The sequence below is a fragment of the Canis lupus genome, chromosome 7 (genome assembly GCF_003254725.2).
Source record: "Canis lupus dingo isolate Sandy chromosome 7, ASM325472v2, whole genome shotgun sequence".
Classification (NCBI taxonomy): Eukaryota; Metazoa; Chordata; class Mammalia; order Carnivora; family Canidae; genus Canis; species Canis lupus.
In genome coordinates this window covers 76,618,131-76,640,405 of record NC_064249.1, presented here as the reverse complement: position 1 = coordinate 76,640,405, position 22,275 = coordinate 76,618,131, and the positions used below count along the sequence as shown (strand labels likewise).

Below are 22,275 nucleotides of genomic sequence, written 5' to 3'. Positions count from 1 at the left end.
TGACACCCACATGGATGGATGGTAACTTTCTAAATTTGAAGTCTCAATGAGTCTATAAAGGTAAACTTGTGAAAGATCATGGCATTAACAAATCAAAGTAAGCAAAAGTCCAGTAAGGAACTTTGCTTTATCATTAGCATCCTAAGCACTTCTCATAGGTTTTTCAGAGGACCAATGATGTAAAAACCCAGCTACAGTGAATTTGCCATAGAGTCGAATTTATATATTTTAGGAAGAGAAATTAACCTTTGGAAAATTAGAGAAAAGCAGCATTAATTAAAGGTAAGTAAGATTGAGTTCATGAAGACAGTTAATTAAAAGTAAAAAATTAGAACCGAGAAGTTAGTATAAAATTAAACATGAGTGACAGTAAACTCTCTTACTTTAAAAATAATGTTTATACTGAGGAAAATATGTTTTTAAATTCTTACAATTAATCTTTTGACAGGCTAAGCCTTCATTGCAACCAATAGTCTGAAAAACTAAAAGAGGACCTCTAGACTGCTCTAGAGGTTTAACGATCCCCAGGCTTTGTAAATTGTTCAGTTCCATGGAAGTGAATTAAGTCTGAGTTAAAAGGTACCTTCCTCCAGTGAGAATAAGTGTATGAAGAAAGAGGAGTGATTTCTTTTTTTTTTTTAAAGTGCCTTATTATTCTAATAATGTCTTTTTTTAAAGATTTTATTTATTTATTCATAGACACAGAGAGAGGGAGGCAGAGACACAGACAGAGGGAGAAGCAGGCTCCATGCAGGGAGCCTGGTGTGGGACTGGATCCCGGGTCTCCAGGATCACACCCCTGGCTGCAGGCGGCGCCAAACCAGGGCTGCCCAAGGAGTGATTTCTAAGTCCGTAAACACAGTGCCGCCAACCTGAGCAAGCTAGCCCTGTCTTCACTCTCCATCTCCCAGTCTGCAAATACTGACTCTCCTCTTCAGTGGATAAAAAGTGGGCGAATAAACAGTTGTAAAGTTTGACCTTTGTCAGCATTCACTCGCCCACCCTATGCCTTATTCATCATTGTGGTAAGAGAGCAAGTTTTATTTTGGGAAAGCTGAGAAACCATGGACTTAGACTCAAGGCTCTTTCATACCTCTCATGAAATAGATCTAATTCCTAATATACTTTTTCAGATAGCTTAAGGAACTCTCAGCACAAAAGCTTTGTTTCGCCATTTGCAGAGATGATCTGTGCTGTGATTCTCTTGGATCAGAGAGATGTGTAGCATGAACGTGGTCGAGCTTGAGCAGAAGGATTGCAATATGACAGCTTTCTATGGGGAAACCTACAAAATGGTGGATAACACATTAAAAAATATTTATAAAGGAGGAAAAAGCACTGTATTCTTTAAAATTTGTTTTATGCAAATTGCAATCAATCAGGATGAGTTTAGAAAACTCACTTAAACTTTTAATACTGTTAGTAATATTTGTTGATGTATATTAAATTGATTAAAATAGAAAGCCGAGTCCTTCTTTTTTACAACTACTTAAAGGCAATGAATGTTTAAATTCATAGGCCAAAAAAAAAAAAAAAAATCTAAGATTTTAGTGACCCCCTCCCACCCCGTTCAACTCGTATTTTACAGATAGTATCCCAGGCTATTTTGCATAAGTAGAAAACTCAGATCAAAGGCTTCTATCCTTTATAAATGAGATGCTTTCACCTGAATTTTCCTTAAACTGACTTAGAAATGTTAGCAATGGTTATGGTTAGTAATGGCTATGACTTTCTCCCACTACAATTTAATTCTAAGACCTTGCAATTCATTACCTTATAAAAGCCTGATTTTCCTTGATGCTTTATTCTTAAAATTACGTTCTTTTAACCAACTTCTTTAACAAGAAATTAATATACAATATTTCTCTTCTTTTCCAGTTTTTCTGAGGTATAATTGACATATAACATTGTGTAAGTTTAAGGTATACAATGTGTTGATTTGATACACTTATATATCACAAAATGATGGCCACTGTGGTGTAGCTAAACACCTCCATTGTGTCACATCCATTGTGTTACTATTTCTTTTTGTGGTGAGATATTTCTGTTCCTTGAAGCTTGAGATATATGTAACAGTCGGATTCAGTGTTACATGAACAAACTCCCAGGACCAAAGTCGCTTTTCATACATCTCTGGGTAAAAATCCCTCAACGTGATAATACGTTTTCTTACTTGAAAATTATTTCTATTGGCCTTTTGTGGCACAGATGTAAGTGTATTCTTATGGTATGCACAAAGAATATAATGCCAGTACTACATGATAAAAATAAGTGTGCAAGCATATATATATATCTTGCCTTTATGAACTGTAGTGAGAAAGACCTTCTGGTAGCATCTTTCTTGATGAAATTACTTTTTAACTTTCTGAAGGAAGCTCTTGAGACAAGACCTCTCATGGATGTGGAGGTCAGACATAAAGGAAAAGGGAATTGCTCAGTGCACTGGGTCTTGACTGTCAGTTCTAAAGCACTACTGCTTGAGACATTTATAACTTTAACCGGACGTAAGCCACAAGAGTGTATAATGGGAAAGAGAATTCTACACAAATAGGCAATGAATCGGGTGACATAACAGCCTTTTTCCTGTCTCTCATTTCTTTGATAGCTTTCCTTAGGAAAAATCTATCATTGTGTAAATATTTTTTTCCTGTTCCATTATAAATACTTGCAGCTGATTCTCTTATTGTCATTTTTTTTAAATAAAATAATCAGAATTTTGAGAGGACATTCTTTTAAAAGCAATTGATTGCTTCAGAGTAGAGAAAGGAAAATATGAAAAGTACTAATGAACAAAAATTTTCTGGAATGACTGCATTGACAGAACTATTTTGTCACTTGGTATTGAAGTTGCTTATTCTGAGTAATGTGTATCTACTGCTCTGGCAACTGTTAAAATAAACAAAGCTCCTTGAGGCAATAAAGAGCATTTAGAATGTACTTAGTTGAAATGGAGATTCTAAACATTTAAAGCATTATCTTCCAGGCCATTAATAGTGAGATGTTGTTTGGCCTTGCTAAAGGGTATGGAGGAAGTAGATCACATCTGGCTAAAAATTCAGCTCTGAGAGCACTTACCTTTAATAACATAATCTAAAATTATTGTCTCCAACTATTATAGAAGGGCAAATTAAAGCGTGCATAAATTTCTCCATGGTCGTATTGTAATGATGGGGTAATTGTTATACGATGGTCCCAACTTAACGATTTTTAGACTTTACGAGGGTAGTGAAAACAATATGCGTTCAATAGAAACCATATTTTGACTTTGGAATTTGGGTCCTTTTCTGGGCCAGTGACCCGCAGTGCAATGTTTTCCCATGATACTGGGTGGCAGCAGCAGCTGCTCCGCGTCCACCATGTGGGCAGGAGGGTCACATTCTTCGCACTCTGTCTGCTTACAGCTGTTGTGTTTGTCATTGTCAGTGCGGAAGTCAGTCAGTTACCCGGACTATTCAACACATGATTATAGGATTGGTTTTGTGTCGGATGATCTGCTCACTCATAGGCTGGTGTGAGCGTCCTGCAGGTGTTTAAGGCAGGTGAGGCAGGGCCAGGACGTCCAGGAGGTTGGGTGTAGTCTGTGCATTTTCTTTTTAAAGATATTTTATTTATTTATTCATGAGAGACAGAGGGAGAAACAGGCTCCATGCAGGGAGCCCGACGTGGGACTCGATCCTGGGTCTCCAGGATCACACCCTGGGTCTAAGGCAGGCGCCTGCTTAACCGCTGAGCCACCAGGCGTCCCAAGTCCGTGCATTTTCGACTTACTCTGTTTTCAACTTACTTTGGTTTTACTGGGACGTGATCCCATTGTAAGTCGAAGAACACCTGTACACAAACTACAATCAAGTATGTTTATAAACGTTACACGGCCAAGGTAACAGTTTCATACTTGGAAGAGATTTTTCCCCTTTCTAGTTTGATAAACTGAATTGTAAAGTCGAATCATTTCCTGCTTGGAGAGTTTTGCCAAAATTGCTTGCCAACTTTCATCTTTGGAAAATGAAGTTTGTTAACGAGGCGAGTTCAATCGTTTACAGTTCAAATAATAATAGAAACTACAGTGCGTTCTTAACCAAATCAAGAGAATCCTTTTGAACACCTGGGTCTGCATTTCAAAAAACTGTACTTTCAATGTAAAATTCTTGAGGCAGAGGGCAGAGGTCCGGGTGCCCTGACAGTCCACGAGAGGTCAGGGATCAGGGGCACGCTGTGCAGCTGGAACACAGGAGCTCCATGAAGAGTAATGAATATGCTCCTGAACAAAGGCAACATCGTGCTTGATAAAGGGGCAGTTGCCATTTGCCTTGTAAGGATTTTCTAACTCAAATGTATTTTATTGACAAGTTCAAAGGTGTATTTTGCCCTTGATAGGATTAACTCACTTAGAAAGGTCATTCCAAGTCCCCATAAACATAGGTGAGCTCCTGGGTAGCAACTTCGCACATAAAAAGTAAAGCAGTTGGGGTACTGTCATCAGTCGAATGGGATCATTTCAGACAAAAATAAATGTAGTTGGATTTTTGAAGTGGCTTGATTTTTTTTTTTTTTTAAAGTTTGGGTATCTGTGGCTGCATACAAATTACTCAAGTATTTAGCAGCTTAAAGCATTCCTGAATTTCTGGGATTCAGGAAGCCAGTTGTGGCTTGGGTGGGCACAGGCTGTCTCACGGGGCTGCAACCAAGTGGGTGGTGAGGACCCAGTCTCCGGAGGAGCTGCTTCCAAATGAACTCATGTGGCTGTTGGCTGGTGAGGGCTGGCTACTGGCTACAGACTTCAGTTCCTTGCCATATGCCTCTCCCTGGGGCAACACACAACAGGACAGCAGACCTTCCCTCACAGGGAGCAAGGGGAGAGACAGAGGGGCACCGGGCATGGAAGCCACCATGCAGTATCACAATGCTTGTACAGTTTCTGTTTGCTGGAAGTGAGTTATCAGTTCCAGCCCATGTTCAAGAGCAGAGGATTATATACTGGCATGACAGCCAGGAGGTGGCCATAACTGGGGATCATTTGGAGGCTGCCTATCACCCTGGCTTATCCTTGTCCTCTCAAGCTCTCTGGACATGGCTATAAATAATGGTAACTAGAAGGTTGTGATGTGAGAAACCAAGAGCAGGCTCCTTTCTCCCCCTCCAAAGTTCATCTTGGAAAATTTCCTCAGTGCACAATGACCCAGAAAAGGAAACTTGTAAGCCATGTGGCGATATGCCCGATGGAGGAAGGATGGGAAGGTCTTGTAGTTGGAGCACGTGGTGCTGGCTAGGCCTTGAGGCAGGAAGCAGTAAAGCATATGGAAAATGCTGGTTGTTTAGTTGGGCAGCAGTGCAGAACACAGGGTATGCATTGGTGGGGCATGGGGCTGCAGGTGGAGGTGGGAGCCAGGCTTGCAGCCTTGAGCCAACCGTGAGAACCAGCGCTCAGTTGACACCTCAGAGTAACAACCGACACCTTCAGATTCCTTGCAAGATCCACATGATCTGGCCCCATCCAGGTCTCCACTGGCACCCCGGCTCCTTGTGGGGCTTTCTGGGGCAGGTCACACAGCTTAGGCCTTCTTCAGCTCCAGGTCCCATCCCAGCACCCCCTCCCACAGAGGCTCTGTCAGCTGCCTCACACCTGTTGGCCCACATCTCACTTTCTCATTGAGATCTACCTCCAGTGCTCCCAGTGAATGCTGCAGCCAGTCCTCCTCACCCCCAGCGCCCCCTGCTCCCCTGCTTCCTTGCTGACCTTCTGTTCACATAGCACTTGTCTTCCAACATTCCTTGTGATTGACCTTTTATCATGTTTGTTGTTTATCATACCTCTCCCCACCAAAATGTAAATTCCCAGAGTTAGAAAAGGATCTCTTTGGGTCCCAGCACGTAGTACATGCTCAGTAAATATTTATTGACTGAATCAATAACCGAATATATTTGAATTGATTTTAAGGAGCTTCAGTATTGGTGAGAATTAAGAAACAGAAGTAAAAACAAATCCAGAAAGATAATTCAGCCATACGTTTTTATTCTTTTACATGTTCTCATTTATATATTTTCCTATCAGCCCCATCAGAAGTGTGAAAGTTTCTTCCTGCTTTAGGTCTTTCATAAAGGAGGTTAGGAATGTCAATGATGGTATAAAAAGCCACAAATACGTGCATGATTCCTTTGGAAGGAAAAAAAAAAACTGTTTGTGGGCTCTCTCCTTCCCTAGGACACCATGCCTCACTTTGCTCTACTGGTCTCTGATTGCTGGCTTCTAGAATAAGCCAGCAGAAGCAAGGCCTGGAGGCTGGCGTATGCCATGCTCCTGTTCAAATCCTGTCTCGAAACTCTGCACTTTTTGATCTGGTCTCCCTGTCTGGGTACCATGTTTTTGAATACTGATGTGCATCTCACTCTGGACTGTCCTGTCTTCCCAGATGCTTCACATTCTGAGCAGGAGCACCCAGGCCTTGCCTGTGCCAAGTCTTCCCTAGTCGGTCCTCTTGTGGTCTCTTGACGCTCCCTGACTCACGTTCTTGTTTCTTGATTCTTGGTTACAACAGTGTTTCTCTTGCATTTCCATCTGATGACCTCCATCCTTTCTTTGGCCTGGACTCTTTCTTCAGAGACTTTGAGGACATCCTTACTGATGATCAATTCATCTCTGTGTGGTCAGGAACTTCTTTTGTGAAAACTTGTTCTCATGTGAGACCAGACCTTCCTGGATTTTTCCATATCTGTCCTAAATTTCCTGCTGCTTTTTTTCTTTCATACCTGCCAGTTTTTCCATCCCCCATCGGCTGGCAACAGCCAAGGCAGATGCTTCTGTCTTTTGTGCTTCTCTCCATTGATAGCTTTTGCCATAGGAGAGCTCATTCCTTCTTGTTCTATCAGTGAACACCTTGCTCAGGCTGCATCTCCCTTTCCTGCTAGAGCCCTAGCAGCGATGTTGTCCACACTATAGCCATTTCCATCTGGTCTACACCCCATGATTTAATTCCATGAGTGTGGGCAGCCCTGGTGGCTCACCTGGTTAGTGCCGCCTTCAGCCTGGGGCGGGATCCTGGAGACCTGGATGGAGTCCCACATTGGGCCCCCTGCATGGAGCTTGCTTCTCCCTCTGTCTGTGTCTCTGCCTCTCTCTGTATATATATCTCTAATGAATAAATGAATAAAATCTTTAAAAAAATAATAATTCCATGAGTGTTTCTAAAGGTACACTTACCACTTCTTAAATCTCTTATCTTCCTCGTGGCAGTAATCCTTATCATTTACAAGCCTTGGAGTCACTGTTGTATAATTTGTATAATTTTTCCTCACACCTCTCCATTTTATTTCACAAAATGCTTTTTTATTCCGTCTGCTGTTTTTTAAAGTTGCCATCACCACTGCACCACCTGGAGTCCTCATTTATTCCCTAGTCACCATAATGTTTCAGCCTCACTCTCCCTCAGTCCAGATCTCATACAGTCACTAGATGATTACTATTATTATTACTATTTTAAGATTTTATTTATTTATTTGACAGAGAGAGAGAGAGAGAGAGAGATGGCACAAGCAAGGGGAATGGTAGGGAGAGGGAGAGGAAGAAGCAGGCTCCCTGCGCAGGGGGAGGGCATGGGGCATGATCCCAGAAGCCTGAAATGGGGCATGGGGCATGATCCCAGAAGCCTGAAATCATGACCTTGAGCCAAAGGCAGATGCTTAACTGACTGAGCCACCCAGGTACCACTATTATTTTCTAGTAATAATAATAATTATTATGGTTATGTTCTAACATCAACTCCATAATTCTGTGCCCTCCATTTTCTCTCCCACCAACTTTCTTTCCAACATTTTTCCATCTGCGTCATCATTTAACAGATGTCCTCATCCCATAGACTAATACTTAGTCCTTCTCATCTTTAGTTTTTCTTTAATCATCCAATAAATTTATTTTTATAGCTATAATATGCTCATTTTCTTTCTGCATGAAACACTGTACACTTTCTTCTCCTTGGATAATAATGAGGTTGTTTATGATAAATGCTCATGCTTTTGAGGGCTTCTCACGTATGAGATGCTAAGCCATAGGTATTATTATATATCATTCTCTTTATTCCCCATAGTGAGTCTATGAGTTAGAGAAAATTAACAAGTCTGCTGCAGATGGGGAAATGCAAACCTGGAGAGGTAAGGCGCCCTGCCTTGGAGCAGGTCTCTGGAGTTCTGTGCAGATAAGATAAGCACTGCAGAAAAAAGGAGTGTAGGGTCAGGAGCCTGGCAGACCTGAGGTTAACTCTAACTCAGTCAAACCTTAGTTGGGAGATTCTGGTGAATTACTGAGTCTTTCTGAGCCTGTGCGTTCTTACTTATAAAATGAGGATTAAATGAGATAATTTGTGTAAAGCCCTGCCATGGAGCATCGAGCAAATATTCTTCTATTTTCTTTCTCTTCTGTCTCCTTTCTTCCATGGACAGACTTACCTGAACATTCCAAACCCTCACCAATCCCGTTGCCCTCTATATTTTTGTAGCAGTTTTAATTTCTCCAGCTGAATTTCTAACTTACTTATGGACTGCCTCCTTTCAGGTATATGGGTGCTGACTTCTTGGTAAGATTCTAAGAGCAGGGACCATGCATTTTACCTCTGCATTTCTCATGATGCTCAACATAGTGATGAACACAGAATAAATGCTCATTTGCTTCCTAGTTGACATGCCTACTTGGGCCGCCGTTTGATGCAGCAGTCCCTGATACAGTAACCCCACACAGGCCTGTGCACCCTGGTCTCAGCAGCCTGTCATTACTAACGATGTTCTCCTTCTCTTTTCTCTTCCCAACTGCAGCATGTGCGTTCCGGTACAATGGGCTTTCCTTCGTCTACCTCATCTACCTCTTGCTCATCCCTTTGTTCTCAGAACCAACAAAAGCGACTATGCAAGGTAAGAGAAGTTTACTGTTCCCTACCATGGTCTGAGTGTATTTTGTTGGGCTTCTTGGTCTGTCTTTATCTAATGAGAGAGAGGTGCTATCTATGCATCATGCTGATCCAGCTAGAAGCAGGCATCAAGCATTTGGGTGGCTACAGGTTGAGTAGTGTGGAGCTTGTTGGTGACATGTTTTTGTCACTTACACAGCTATCCTCCCATACAAGTTCCCGAGTAGGCCTTTTTTTAGGCTTGCTCTGCAGATACTTGCAGAGTATCTGGAACATTTTGGTCAGTTAAGACGAATTCAGTGTATTTTCAATAAAACAAGGTAGCGGGCAGCCCCGGTGGCTCAGCGGTTTAGCGCCGCCTGCAGCCTGGGGTGTGGTCCTGAGGACCTGGGATCGAGTCCCACGTCGGGCTTCCTGCGTGGAGCCTGCTTCTCCCTCTGCCTGTGTCTCTGCCTGTCTCTGCCTCTCTCTCTCTCTCTCTCTCTCTCTCTCTCTCTCTGAATAAATAAATAAATAAATCTTAAAAAAATAAATAAAACAAGGTAGAGGGTGGGGCAATGAACATTGGCACATGCTTTGCATATTGAGTTACCGGGAAGAATGTGGTAGCCAGTGGAAAGGAGGCAGAGCATCGCCTTACATTTCCAAGCCATGTAGCAGGAGAGCTGGGTAAGACCAGGTCCCAGTCATGACTTGTTTATACATCTCTTACATATGCCTCAATCAAGCCCTGAAAGAGAGTAACTTGAGTCTAAGGTATAGTTTCTCAAGCATGTTACTGCAAATTTTTAATCCATTTCTCATTGCTCTGCAAGAATCTGCAGGCATAGAAAAGAATGTGTTTCTTCTAAGGCTCTAATTAGGAAGCATGGTCTGGCTTGTAAATTTATATATTTGGAGTTCTTCCACAAGTATATACATTAAACCACACTGGATCAATATAGTATATTTTTTCAAATATAGTATCAGAAATAAGGACTGTGCCTAGTGTCTTAGGTGAGCATGATGCTGTATATTCACATGGGAAAAAAAAGGGAGTTGTGTTTGACCCCACCAAAGGAGTGGTATGGGAAAGGCCATCGGTTGTTCTCGTCAGCTCATGGTGGTGACTCTCCAGGAAAAGAAGTGAAGACTCGGTGTACACAGCATAGCAAATAATGTCTCTTTCCCATTCTTCCCTCCCCTTAACTATTGCATTTATAATGCATGTTATGTTTCCTCATCTGAAAAGTTAGGAGTGCAGATGCTCTGATGACTTTCTGCCTGAGGAGGAACCTAAGTAACAGCTCTTCTAAGTCCTTTAAATCCTTAATACATAAAAGGAAGAAGAGCTCAAAAAAAAAATGGAGGTGTACAAATCCTCATCAAACCTCAAAATCTCTTGTTTGTGGGACCACACCCACTCTAGCCTCATTCCAACAGTTTGAAATCAACAAAAACATTGAAACGGAGTGTTTTTTGACCACAGAACCAGATTATACCATACAGGCAACCTGTATTTCATGCCTGGAGTGCATGCTTCAAAAAAAACCCAGGTTTTTTACACATTCAGAAGAAAGTGCTTTAGCAATGAGTACCTGTATCTAGTCAATCAAATGATCTCTTGCTTTTATATCAAAGTATCTGCTTATTGATACTTTTGATCAGGAAATCAGGAAATCTAAAGGGATTTTCCCCTTTAGATGTTGGTGGCAGCCTGTGGCTTTGCCTTCTGCCCAGCTAACCAGCCTGGCTTTCTGTTGAGTTGCCTCCGTCTCTGCAGGAGTGGATGTGCAACTACGTCCTGAAGGGCGAGACAGGCGGCCCACTGTATGTATCTGGTGTGCCAGGGACTGATGTCAGGAAGCTCACAGGGGAAACATCAAATCAAAAGCAAAAAAGCAGTGCTTCTCTATGTAAAGAAATATCCTGAATCTACAGAGTGTTACGAGGTCAGTGCACAAACAAAGCACAATGAGCACATGTCTGCTGGTGTTACTCATAATGGGAGAGAAGGAAGCACTGGGCTTGAAAGGTAAACCCACAGGCATCTTTCCGGTTAGTATTGTGGAAGCAGTGTTGTGACTACTTTCCTCTTTCCTGCATTTTAGCACCAGGAAGCATGACTGATATTCAACATAACCTTATTCATTTATTTATTTGTTTATGAGAACACAGAGGGTCTCTAGGAGAGGATGTCCCACACATTTTTTTTTTTTTTCTGAACATGTCGGATTCACAAGCCAGGCATTCCTAAAGTCTGTGTTTTGAGATATCCCACATTGGGCACTGCTGGCGGTGTGTAGTCTGGGACATCGCAGCCAACGTGATGTAGACACAAATAGTAATGGGTCTGAAAGAGTCACCGCACCGCGTGTGGCTTTGCAGGAAGACACAGGCTCACATATACCCGGATCTTCAAATTCATGTTCACACACATTTCTCATGAGTCAGGAAGAAAGTACATTGTCAGAATGAAAGAACTGTCAGCAGTCTCTGCACTGCCCGCTCACAGACAGTCAGCCTGAAATCATGCGTGAATTCGGATTGCTTCTGAGTCAAAGGTATCTGTGCACATTGCTAGGACCTTGCAATGACGTAGACTCCCTGACTGGAAGTGCAAACATGTAAGAGTTAATCCCTGACACCCTGCCCTGCATTTTGTCTATTGAACTTACTTTTCTCTTGTGTGATTATTTTTCCTCTACGTATATACCTAGAGGGCCCAGCGCGTGGAGAATTTCAGAGTTGTAGGTGGAGGCTGGCGGTTCCTGGGATAGTTCTGAAGGTCCATCCCAGTCTCTCCACTGTTGTCGTTTAGGACAAGGATGTTTACTTATTTTGATCTCAGTGCCATCCGTGGTGCCCGGAACACCTCAGTGTTATGGAGGCGCTCACCATGCCTGTGACATAGCAAAAATTTGCTATAAGGCTGCAAGTGACCTTCTTGAGGAGGGAAGGTCAGGTGCAGTTAGCAGTCATATGCTGAAATGTTATCAAGTTAAAAGGAGGCTTGGAGCTGGTACACTGAGCTTGCTCATGGGCTTCATTGAGTCTAGAGTTGGAAGAGCTTTTAGGAGTCACCAAGCATGTTCTGGCAACCAATGGTGGAAGCTCTTCCACAATGTGTGCACTGCCTCTTTGTAATCACTGATGGACTGGGAACTACCCGTCTCCCCGGGAAGGCTTAGGTGGTTCTTTCTTGGATAAACCTGAAGTCTGCCTGGCTGTATAAGGATACAACCGAAGTTATAGTATCCAACGTGGAGCAATAGAGACAGGATTAACAGAGGCTGGAGGATTACAGTTTTTAGAAGATTGCATAATTAGATTATAGTAAAATTGTGAGGGGATGGGCTTCGACTGCAGACACAGGCAGAGGGATAGCAGGCTCCATGCAGGGAGCCCGATGTGGGACTCAATCCCAGGACTCCAGGATCACGCCCCCGAGCCAAAGGCAGATGCTCAACTGCTGAGCCACCCAGGCATCCCCATAAGAGACTTTTAACTAAAGAAACAAACTGAGGGTTGCTGGAGGGGCGGTGGATGGGGGGGTGGGGTAACTGGGTGATGGGCATTAAGAAGAGTAAGTGATATGATGAGCACTGGGTGTTATGTACAACTGATGAATCACTGAGCTCTACCTCTGAAATTAATGATACACTGTATGTTAATGAATTGAATTAAAATAAAAAATAAAATTTAAAAAAGAAAACATGTCCTTTGCCGTAGTGGCTATTGGAAAATGAGGGAGTCTTGGTGCCTTTTCAGGGTTGCACCTGAGACTGAGCCAGAGTCCCATTTTAATACATTTATTTGTTGAGTCTCTAGTATGTAAGCTTCAAGATGGGAAAGATTTTGCCGTTTTGTTTATTACTGTATTTCCAGGACACAGAAGCAATATCTGGTGTATAGTAGGCCATCAGTAAATATGGGTTGAATGAATGAATTTACTCAGAGTCTCTCATTTTAGAAGCATTTATAACACAGCTATAGTCCTAAATGTACCTCAATATCCATGGTAGCAAACATCATAGAAGAAAGCAAACATCATAGATAGAAACCATCATAGATGGTTTATTGCATATAACCATCCTTTGGAGACAGAAGCTTGGGATAAAATGGATCATGAAACTTTCTATTTTAGATTTAATAGGGATCAGAGGATCATGAGAAATTTAATAAATCAAGATGTTTTATGCTCATACTTAAAATTATAGGTATTTTATTTAAGCATATAATATTAAAAGGGAAATATGTCTTTTTTTCTGTTTAATGATGTGCTTTGTATACAGATTGAGACTGCACTCCATTAAAGATTAACGAATACATAATTAGTTATAAGTGACCCAAACATTCAAACTTGAGTTCTTTAACTAGACATGGGTTCCCTATGCCTTATGGCATAAGCCACATCAGCCAATATGGGGGAAGAGTTCTATTTTATTTGGATGGAATATAAATAATAAAATGTATGAGATACGGAAAAGGACCATGGCAAATGCTCAGCATATATTGCCTAATAATATTATTTATTTTGAAGAACAACTTTATTACTTTGAACATGACAGTGAGCAAGATTTAGAAATCTCAGTCTTATGTGTATGACCATTGCCTATATTTACCTCAGGACATTTCTTAGTACTCTTTAAATATCCAGCTAAGAATTAGGTGATTTACAGGGTTTCTTGCTGAATAACATTTAAGTCAAGTAATCTGTTATTAGAGAGCCAATAGCTCTACCTATTAAGTAAATATTATTATTTGTGATGATATATTCATATAATAACTAGTTCATATTATGCATGAACTAGTCTAATTTTCGCAATGACCTTTTGAGAGAGCTGCTAGTATCATTAAAAACTGTTATAAAAAGTTCTGACAGACAGAGACTGAATTCAAGGTGGGTTGAGTACAATCCCTAGGACACACAGGTGCCATGTGGTTGGCTACACTCTTAGCTATTGTGTTGTTCTTACTCATGCCCAAGACAGAACAATAGAAGGTCCTTCTGGAGATTTGCGAGGGACAAGGGGACAAGGGAAACGTAGTCACTTTATAAATACTTGTTGGCTGATAGATCACCAGGCCCAGTGTACAATGGTCTGGTGAAATAGTTTGAATATACTAAAGGAGATATTTTAATTTGCTTTGGTGCAGATTGATGACATACATGTTATTTTTTATAGAAAATATATCTTATTAAGTGTGACTGGTTATTTCTTTCAACAACTATTAATTGAAAGACTACCCTTCACACGACACTGTGTTTGGATTTGTGAAGGATAAAAAAAGAAGAAAACAGGGTTCTTCACAGGAGTAGCCTCCCAGACACATGGATATTATATATCTCACTGAATGAGATAACCTCTTGCAGAGATGTCATCTTTGGAAGCCATATACTTATTCAGTGATGTTGTCATTTCTTTAAACTGATCTTACATTACTTCCCTGAAGTTGCCTTAAGAATTTGCAAGCCATTGTCCTGTTAAGGTGGATCTGATATGTACAACACCGGATGTCAAGTTCAATGGAAAAAATAAAAACTGATGATGAAATTAGTCATGTCAATTTTAGAAAAAAAAAAAGATAAAACCAGAGTACTCAGTAAAATAACATATGTGAAGGTCACCCCTCATTATAAATGAGGATGTTTAAAGTTTCTTTGAATGAGAATACATAACCATTGTTGATACAAGTGACAAATACACATGGAGCATCTTTCCATGATAGATATAGATACTATAAGGATACGTTACCTCCAGAATGCAATTATGAGATGAGATACCCAGACAAGAATTCAGAATCCTGAAGGAAGTAGTGATTAACTAGATTTACTCTGGAATCTTGACTACGATAATTAGGCAACACCTACTTGACCCAGACCACAGAATTGGATGTAATATTTGGAAGTGGCCCTTGAACTGAAGATGTTATTAATTTAAAAAAAGTAGCCAACTTTTATGTCACAGGTATTATTCTAAGTACTTCCCATGTACTAACTTATTTAATTCGAAGATAGAAAAAGGATTTATTAAAAAAGTAGAACCTCCACTCCGGAATGAAAAAAAAAAAACACATTTATTGTGAATTGGTTTATAAATCCACTTAACAAATGAGGAATAATACATAGTGAGGTGCTGGTATTATGACTGTCTTCTCTTTATTAAGGAATTGGTGAGAGAGCTACGTTAGTGAGACTTAGTCACATCTTGGCCAGACTAGATTCTTGTTCTCCATGTGCCATACTGCTTTACCAAGTCTTTCCATGTGTCCAAAGGAATCCCTTCCCATGAAGATGGGGAAGATACCTCTTTTCATGTACCTGACTATAAATTCTTAGATTTTGACTCTGTAACTGCTCTGTAAAAATGCTCCAGAGCATTTTTCAGTTGGTTTCAACAGGAAATTTTATATCTTTTCATATACTCTTTTTTTTTTTTAATTATAAGATTTTATTTATTTGACAGAAAGAGCAAGCACGTGCACACAGCCAGGGGGAGCTGTAGAGGGAGAAGCAGGCTCCCCACTGAGGAGGGAGCTGATGTGGGGCTCGATCCCAGGACCCCTGGGATCATGACCTGAGCTGAAGGCAGATGCTTAACCTACTGAGCTACCCAGGCACTCCTCATATACTCTTGATAATAATAGTTCTAATATTAGAGGTGTGCATTTAACTACAGAGTGAAATTCACTATTTGCTAGAGATTGCTTCCATCTGTTTGGGTGGTCATGCCCACAAGTTATTTTTGTTAATGTATTCTCCTACAGGCTGGTGGATAAGAGAGTCTTATATTCGTAGTACTATTCAACTAGTACAGTCATTTACTTATTGGGGGCTACTTGAATAGGAGTTCTCCAAATTGCAAGACAACAGCACTCCCTGGGCAATAATTACCACTGACCTACAATAAGAATAGCTTAGAAGCATCATCATCTCATCAGTTCACATGTGAAATGTTTACTCTCTCTCTCTCTCTCTCTCTCTCTCTCTCTCTCTCTCTCACACACACACACACACACACACACTAAGGCAAATGAAGATGATTTTGTCTAAGGAGTGTAATTATTTCTAATGACAAAGTTGTCTTCTGGTCTGAGGAACCACATTCCTTCTGAGAACCTTCTTTCCAAATGTTCACTAAGATTGGGCAACCCCATGAAAGATAAGAACAAAACTCCCAATGGTGGGGGAAAGGGATGGACCTTGGGTGCCTGTGTGGGTCTGTAAGTTTTGTCTCATCAGTTATGATGGCTAGCTCCTCTTGGAGAAGGTGAGGCACAGGTAGTGGGCCCAGTTCTGTGTCCAGGGCATCCAAATTGCCAGAGGAATAACAGCCACACACTGCTAACCGTTTCTGGCTTTGCCTTCAAATACTTCTCAATATGTGGTTTTTGTGGAGGAGACCTTTTTCTTCCCTGTGATGAAAGGAGTGGGTAAAGGAGAAGTTTTATTGTGTGTTGGTAACATGTGAGCAAGTGAAATTTTTATCAGGCTGAGTTAACTTTTGTAAACAATTGTCTGAGTTATTCCAAGATGATGGGGAGAAAAAAGATAGTTCTTTTCTCCATCTCCAAACAAGGGTCTTAGTTAAGGAGGAAACTGTACTGCACTAACCATAAGAAGTCTGTGTGTGTGTGTGTAAAATAATCATCAAAAGGACCTGATTCTGAGGTTCTCACTCAGGATGGACCTTACCAGAATCACTAATGACACCCTGAGAAAAGAAGAATGATACTCAGTTTGCCTATGTGAAGAGGCAAAGAGGTCTGTTAACTTGTAAAAACATGTTTAGACGTTGGAGAGGAAATGGTAGCAGATATTTTAAAACTGCTTGCGTCTGGTTTTTGTTAAAAACACTGTTAGTCTTTATACCATTAGACTTATTATTACTACGTTTTATTATGTCATAATAAAGCAAAGAGCAAGAAAATATTTAATTGAGTAAATTATTAGGTGTGTACTATTAATATCAGCTCACCACCAAGAGGAATGCTAGCAAAAATTATAAGATGCTCGTTTCTTGAAATTTTTAATGAATTAATTATAGGTCCTTTTTTGGGATGGCACAGATGTAATATTCTATTGTTTTAGATTTGGCAAACACTGCTCAGACAGAGGGACTTTCAGGGAATATACATGTAATTCTCCACTCAGGAAACACTGGCTCATGTTATGTTATGCTTGGGGATAGGTTTTTAGAAGTCCCACACTTTTTGCTTTATTTGACTATGATAAATCAAACCTCTAATATGGCTTCAGTTGATGTTCAAATGCTGTCCTATCTTTACAGTGAGACAGTTCAACGGAATTGATATCAGTTTCTTGATCTCATCTTCAAATTACTATTCTTTTGTTTATTCATTTGACAAACACTGGTGCCTACCCTGTCAAGACTTGTACTGGGCAGCTGGATATACTAAGGTAAATAGTACAGGCTCTTTGTCCCCAGGACATGAAGCCAACTCTGCTCTTTATTAACTGCATGGTCTTGGGCAAGTTCCTTACACTCTTAGAGTCCTTGACACTAAGTCCTAGACATAATATTAAGAGATCTACCTGTGGGGTTCGTATTCATGGAAACCTAGTTGTGTGATATATGATGAATAGATGGCTAAAGGGCGCTAGGAATCATAATTCCTCTCCCACATTTTTTATTGTAGTTGACTTACATTGTTTATTAATCTCAGGTGTATAACATAGTGATTCAACATTTACATATATTATGCAGTGATCACCTCAATATATCTAGCCACGAATTGTCACCCTACAAGGTTGTTACAGTATTATTAGCTGTATTCCCTGCTATACATTGCATTCCTATTACTTATTTATCTGATAGCTGGAAGTTTGTACCTTTTAATCCTCTTCCTCTATTTTATTTATTCCCTACCCTTCTCCAGCAACCACCAGATGGTTCTCTGTTTCTGTAAGTCTGCTTTTCATTTGTATGTTAGATTCCATATATAACTGAAATCATACAGTACTTGCGTTTCTCCATCGGACATATTTTACATAGCACAATACCCTCTAGGTCCATCTATGTTGTCACAAAAGGCAAGATTTCAATAAGTACATACTTTACGTATGTATATAGCGTGTGTATGTGTGTGTGTGTGTGTATATATATATATATATGTATATATCCCATTCATCTATCAATGGACACTTAGTTTGCTTCCATTTTGATTCTTTATCTTGGCTAAATAGTGCTACAGTGACCATAGGGTGTATTTATCTTTTTGAACTAGTGTTTTCATTTTCTTTGAATAAATACCTAGAAGTGTAATTGCTGGATCATATGGTAGTTCTACTTTTAAGTTTTTGAGGAATTTTTTGTATTGTTTTCTACAGTGACTGTACCAATTTACTATTCCTACCAACTGTGCACGAGGATTCCCTTTTCTCCATGTACACGTGGTATCTCATTGTGGTTTTGATTTGTATTTCCCTGATGATTAAGGATATTGAACTACTTTTCATGTGTTTGTTGGCCCTCTGTAAGTCCTCTTTGGAGAGATGTCTGTTCAGATCCTCTGCACATATCTAAATTGGATTGTTGTTCTCTCTGTATATGCTTTGTTGAGACTTTTTCTTTTAATCATAAGTGGATGTTGAACTTCATAAAATGCCTTTATCTATTGAGACAATCATATGATTTTAATGTTTTTTATTTGTTTGGTAGGGTGGTTTGCTAATATTTTGTGGAGGATTTTTTTGCATCTATGTTCATTAGGGATATTGGCCTATAATTTTCCTTTTTTGGGGTTGTCTTTTTCTGGTTTTGATATCAGGGTATTGGTAGCCTCAGTGAAGGAGTTTGGAAGCATTCCTTCCTCTTGAAATTTTGGGAATAGTTTTAGAGGATAGCTATTAACACTTTAAATGTTTAGTAGAATTTGCCTTTGAAGCTATATGATCTTGAACATTTGTTTGTTGGGAGTTAATATTTGATCTTTTCAGATTTTATATTTCTTCTTGATTCAGTCTTAGAAGATTTTATGTTTCTATGAATTTATCCATTTCTTTCAGCTTGTCCTATTTATTGACATATAATTGTATGTAGTAGTGTTTTATAATCCTTGGTATTTCTGTGGTACCAGTTGTAACTTCTACTCTTTCATTTATGATTTTATTTATTTGGGACCTTTCTCTTTTTTTCCTGATAAACATGTAGCAAAGTTGATGGATCAACCACCTACATAGCTAGTATGAAGTTTAAAAAATAAAAGTGGTAAAATCATCTATATATACAATGATTCATCAAAGGATACACAAAATAATAAGATGTAAAATATGACATCAAAAACAAAACATAGAAGGTGGGAGTAAAAATAAGATGCTTTTAGAATGTGTTTGAACCATTAACTTAAATGTATTTTAACTTAAAACAGACTGCTAATACATAAGATGTTCCATATTAACTTCATGGGAAATAGAAACCAAATACCTATAGATACACAAAGAATAGAGAAAAGAATATAAATGTAACACTAAAGAAAGTCACCAAATCACAACGGAAGAGAGCAGGAAAAGAAGAAAGGAGCAGAGAGCTACCAAAAGTACCAAAATGATCAATAAAATAGGAATAAGTACATATCTATCAATTACTTTAAATGTCAAAGAACTAAATACTCCAATCAAAAGACACAGGGTGGCTGAATGGATGAAAAAACAAGCCCTGTTTACGTGCTGCCTGCAGGAGACTCATAGGCTGAAAGTGAAGGAATGGGAAAAGATATTCTATGCACGTTGGAATGAAAAGGAAACTGGGGTGGTAAGTATCAGGCAAAATAGACTTTAAAAGAAAGACAATAGCAAGAAACAAAGAAGGGCATTATATAATGATAAAGGGGTCAATCTAAGAAAAGGATCTAACATTTGTAAAAATTTATGCACCCAATGAGGAGTGCCTGAATGTACAAAGGAAATATTAACAGACATAATGAAACATTGACAGTAATAAAATATTAGTAGAGGACTTTAATATCCCAGTGGTATCAATGGATATCTCATCCAACAGAAAATTGATAAGGAAACCTCAGCCTTAAACAACATATTAGATCAGAGGGATTTTTTTCAAAATTTATTTATTTATTTGAGAAAGAGAGGGAGCGGCGGGGAGGGCCAGAGAGAGTGGGAGAAGCAGACTCCTTGCTGAGCAGGGAGCCTGATGTGGGGCTTGATTCCAGGACCCTAGGATCATGACCTGAGCCAAAGGGAGATGCCCAACCAACTGAGCCACCCAGGTGCCCTAGACCAGAGGGATTTAATATTTACAGAACATTATATGCAAAAGCAGCAGAATACAGCATTCTTCTTAACTGCACATGGTACATTTTCCAGGATAGATCACATATGAAGCTCTAAAAGAAGTCTCAGTAAATTAAAGAAGATTGAAATCATATCAAGCATCTTTTTTGACCCAGTATGAAAAGAGAAATCAGTTACAAAAGAAAAAATGAAAGAAACAACAACAAAAACACTGTGGAAAAAACACAAACATGTGGAGGCTAAAAAAATATGCTACTAAATGCTACCCAACCAGTGGTCAATGAAGAAATCAAAGGGGAAACCAAAAAAATACTTTGAGATGAATTAAAACAAACACAACAGTTTAAAATCTTTGAGATGCAGCAGAAGCACTTCTAGGAAGGATGTTTATAGTGATGCAGACCTACCTGAGGAAAGAGAAGAATTTCAAATAAACAATCTAACCCTACACCAAAGAGAACTAGAAAAAGAACAAACAAAATGAAAAGTTAGTGGAAGGAAGGAAATAATAAAGATTGGAGAGGAAATAAAACAGAGATTGAAAACAAAAAAACAATAGAAAAGAGCAATGAAACTTAAAAGCTGGTTCTTGGAAAAGCTAAGTAAAATTGATCAATCTTAAGCCAGATTCATCAAGAAAAAGAGGGGTGGGGGCTTCTTTTACTTTTAAAATTTATTTTCCCTTTGAACACGTTCAACTGATTTGATACGCTTAACTATGTATGTTGAATCCATTTATTTCAGTTTTGGACTTTGGTTTATTTACTTCAAAGGCGGGACAAGACTAATTTCTGATTGATTCATATGTTAGGGAGTCTGGGCTTTATTTCATGTGTGACTATTTCTCTTAAACAACCTACCTGTGTTTGCACAGACTCATACAAAATAACCTTTTGAGATGCGAAGTTACATGTAACTTTTAAACAGTGCTGATGATTAGTTATAAGAAGAATATGTACAGTGCTTGCTGCATGCCAGGCAACACTTCAAGCTTTTAGGACAGTAAATCATTGAATTTTTACGGGGCCCTTATGAGATAGTAGTAGTGTTATTGTATTTTACAGATAAGGAAACTGAGAAACACACAGAGGTTGAGGAATAATTCCTGAAATGAACAAGTTTTAAACTGATTCAGTGTGTGAGAACATCTAATATAAATAATTCGGTTACCTACATAGACATTTCTCTCATTTGACTATATTTTATTATAAAATTAATATAGAGTGAAAATATAGAGATTATACATGTTGTCTAGTTGCCTTGTAACAATACAAGTGGACAATTATTGTACATTAAGCACTTTTTAGTATATTTCTTAAGCAGCAAAGAGTACCCTGAGGATATTGATACAAAATATGCATTAATTGTTGCTTGTTTACTGAATAAACATTATTGATTGTCTGAAGTGGGCCCGGCAACCAACCTGGTACTAAGCCACAAGTAACTGAAACATTGGTTCTGTTAATCTTACAGCTTACCATTTGGTCCCCCTCATTCCCTCTCTCTTTCCTCTCCCTTCTTCCTATCTGCTCGCTCTCCATCTATTTGTTTAAAGTTAATTTTGCCTAAGTATATATTCTATATTTCCACTTGCCAATACCATGCGCGTTTAAGGAACATTTGGAGACAGCCACCAGCAGCTCCTTCAGGTGGCCTGGGGCCAGAGCTGTCAAGCTGTGAGAGGTGGTGCGTGGTGCTGGTGATGCTGCCTCTGCAGGTGGCATAGGGCGGACTGGCCTGAAGCCCCTGTCCAGAGCTCCAGACCTGGCCGGAGGAAGGCCTAGAATACGTGGGTATTTGTGTATTGCATGTGTATATTCTGGAGTGGCTTCACATCATGAAGGTAGACTCTTTCTTCTTCTTAGTCTATGACCTGGCTAGCCACGATCAGTGTCACAGGACCCCTTTACAATTGGGTGCCAAGGATTGTCACTCTCATATATCAGCCTCTTTACCTTATATCACCTTCCTTTGGGTTTAATGGCATCTGAAAAATGAAAATTGTTCTCTTAGAATGCAAGGATACTTGGCAAGGTAAAATTCCAGTAGTCTCTGGGGAATGCCTTAACTCTCCTTGTCGTGGATCCGGAGTGCTCTGTCCACATTCCCCCATCCCTCCCTCTGAAAGCA

At 39.6% G+C, this 22,275-nt stretch overlaps 1 protein-coding gene across 2 annotated transcripts in view; it reads left to right on the top strand.

Annotated features, from left to right (window-relative positions):
• PIEZO2 (piezo type mechanosensitive ion channel component 2) overlaps positions 1 to 22,275 on the top strand; it is a 441,806-nt gene that overhangs the window by 74,021 nt on the left and 345,510 nt on the right. For both annotated transcript variants that reach the window (XM_049112945.1, XM_049112946.1), the window contains exon 2: positions 8,800 to 8,895. In XM_049112945.1, coding sequence (XP_048968902.1) covers positions 8,800 to 8,895 — 96 coding nt within the window. The remainder of the gene's footprint in view (positions 1 to 8,799; positions 8,896 to 22,275) is intronic.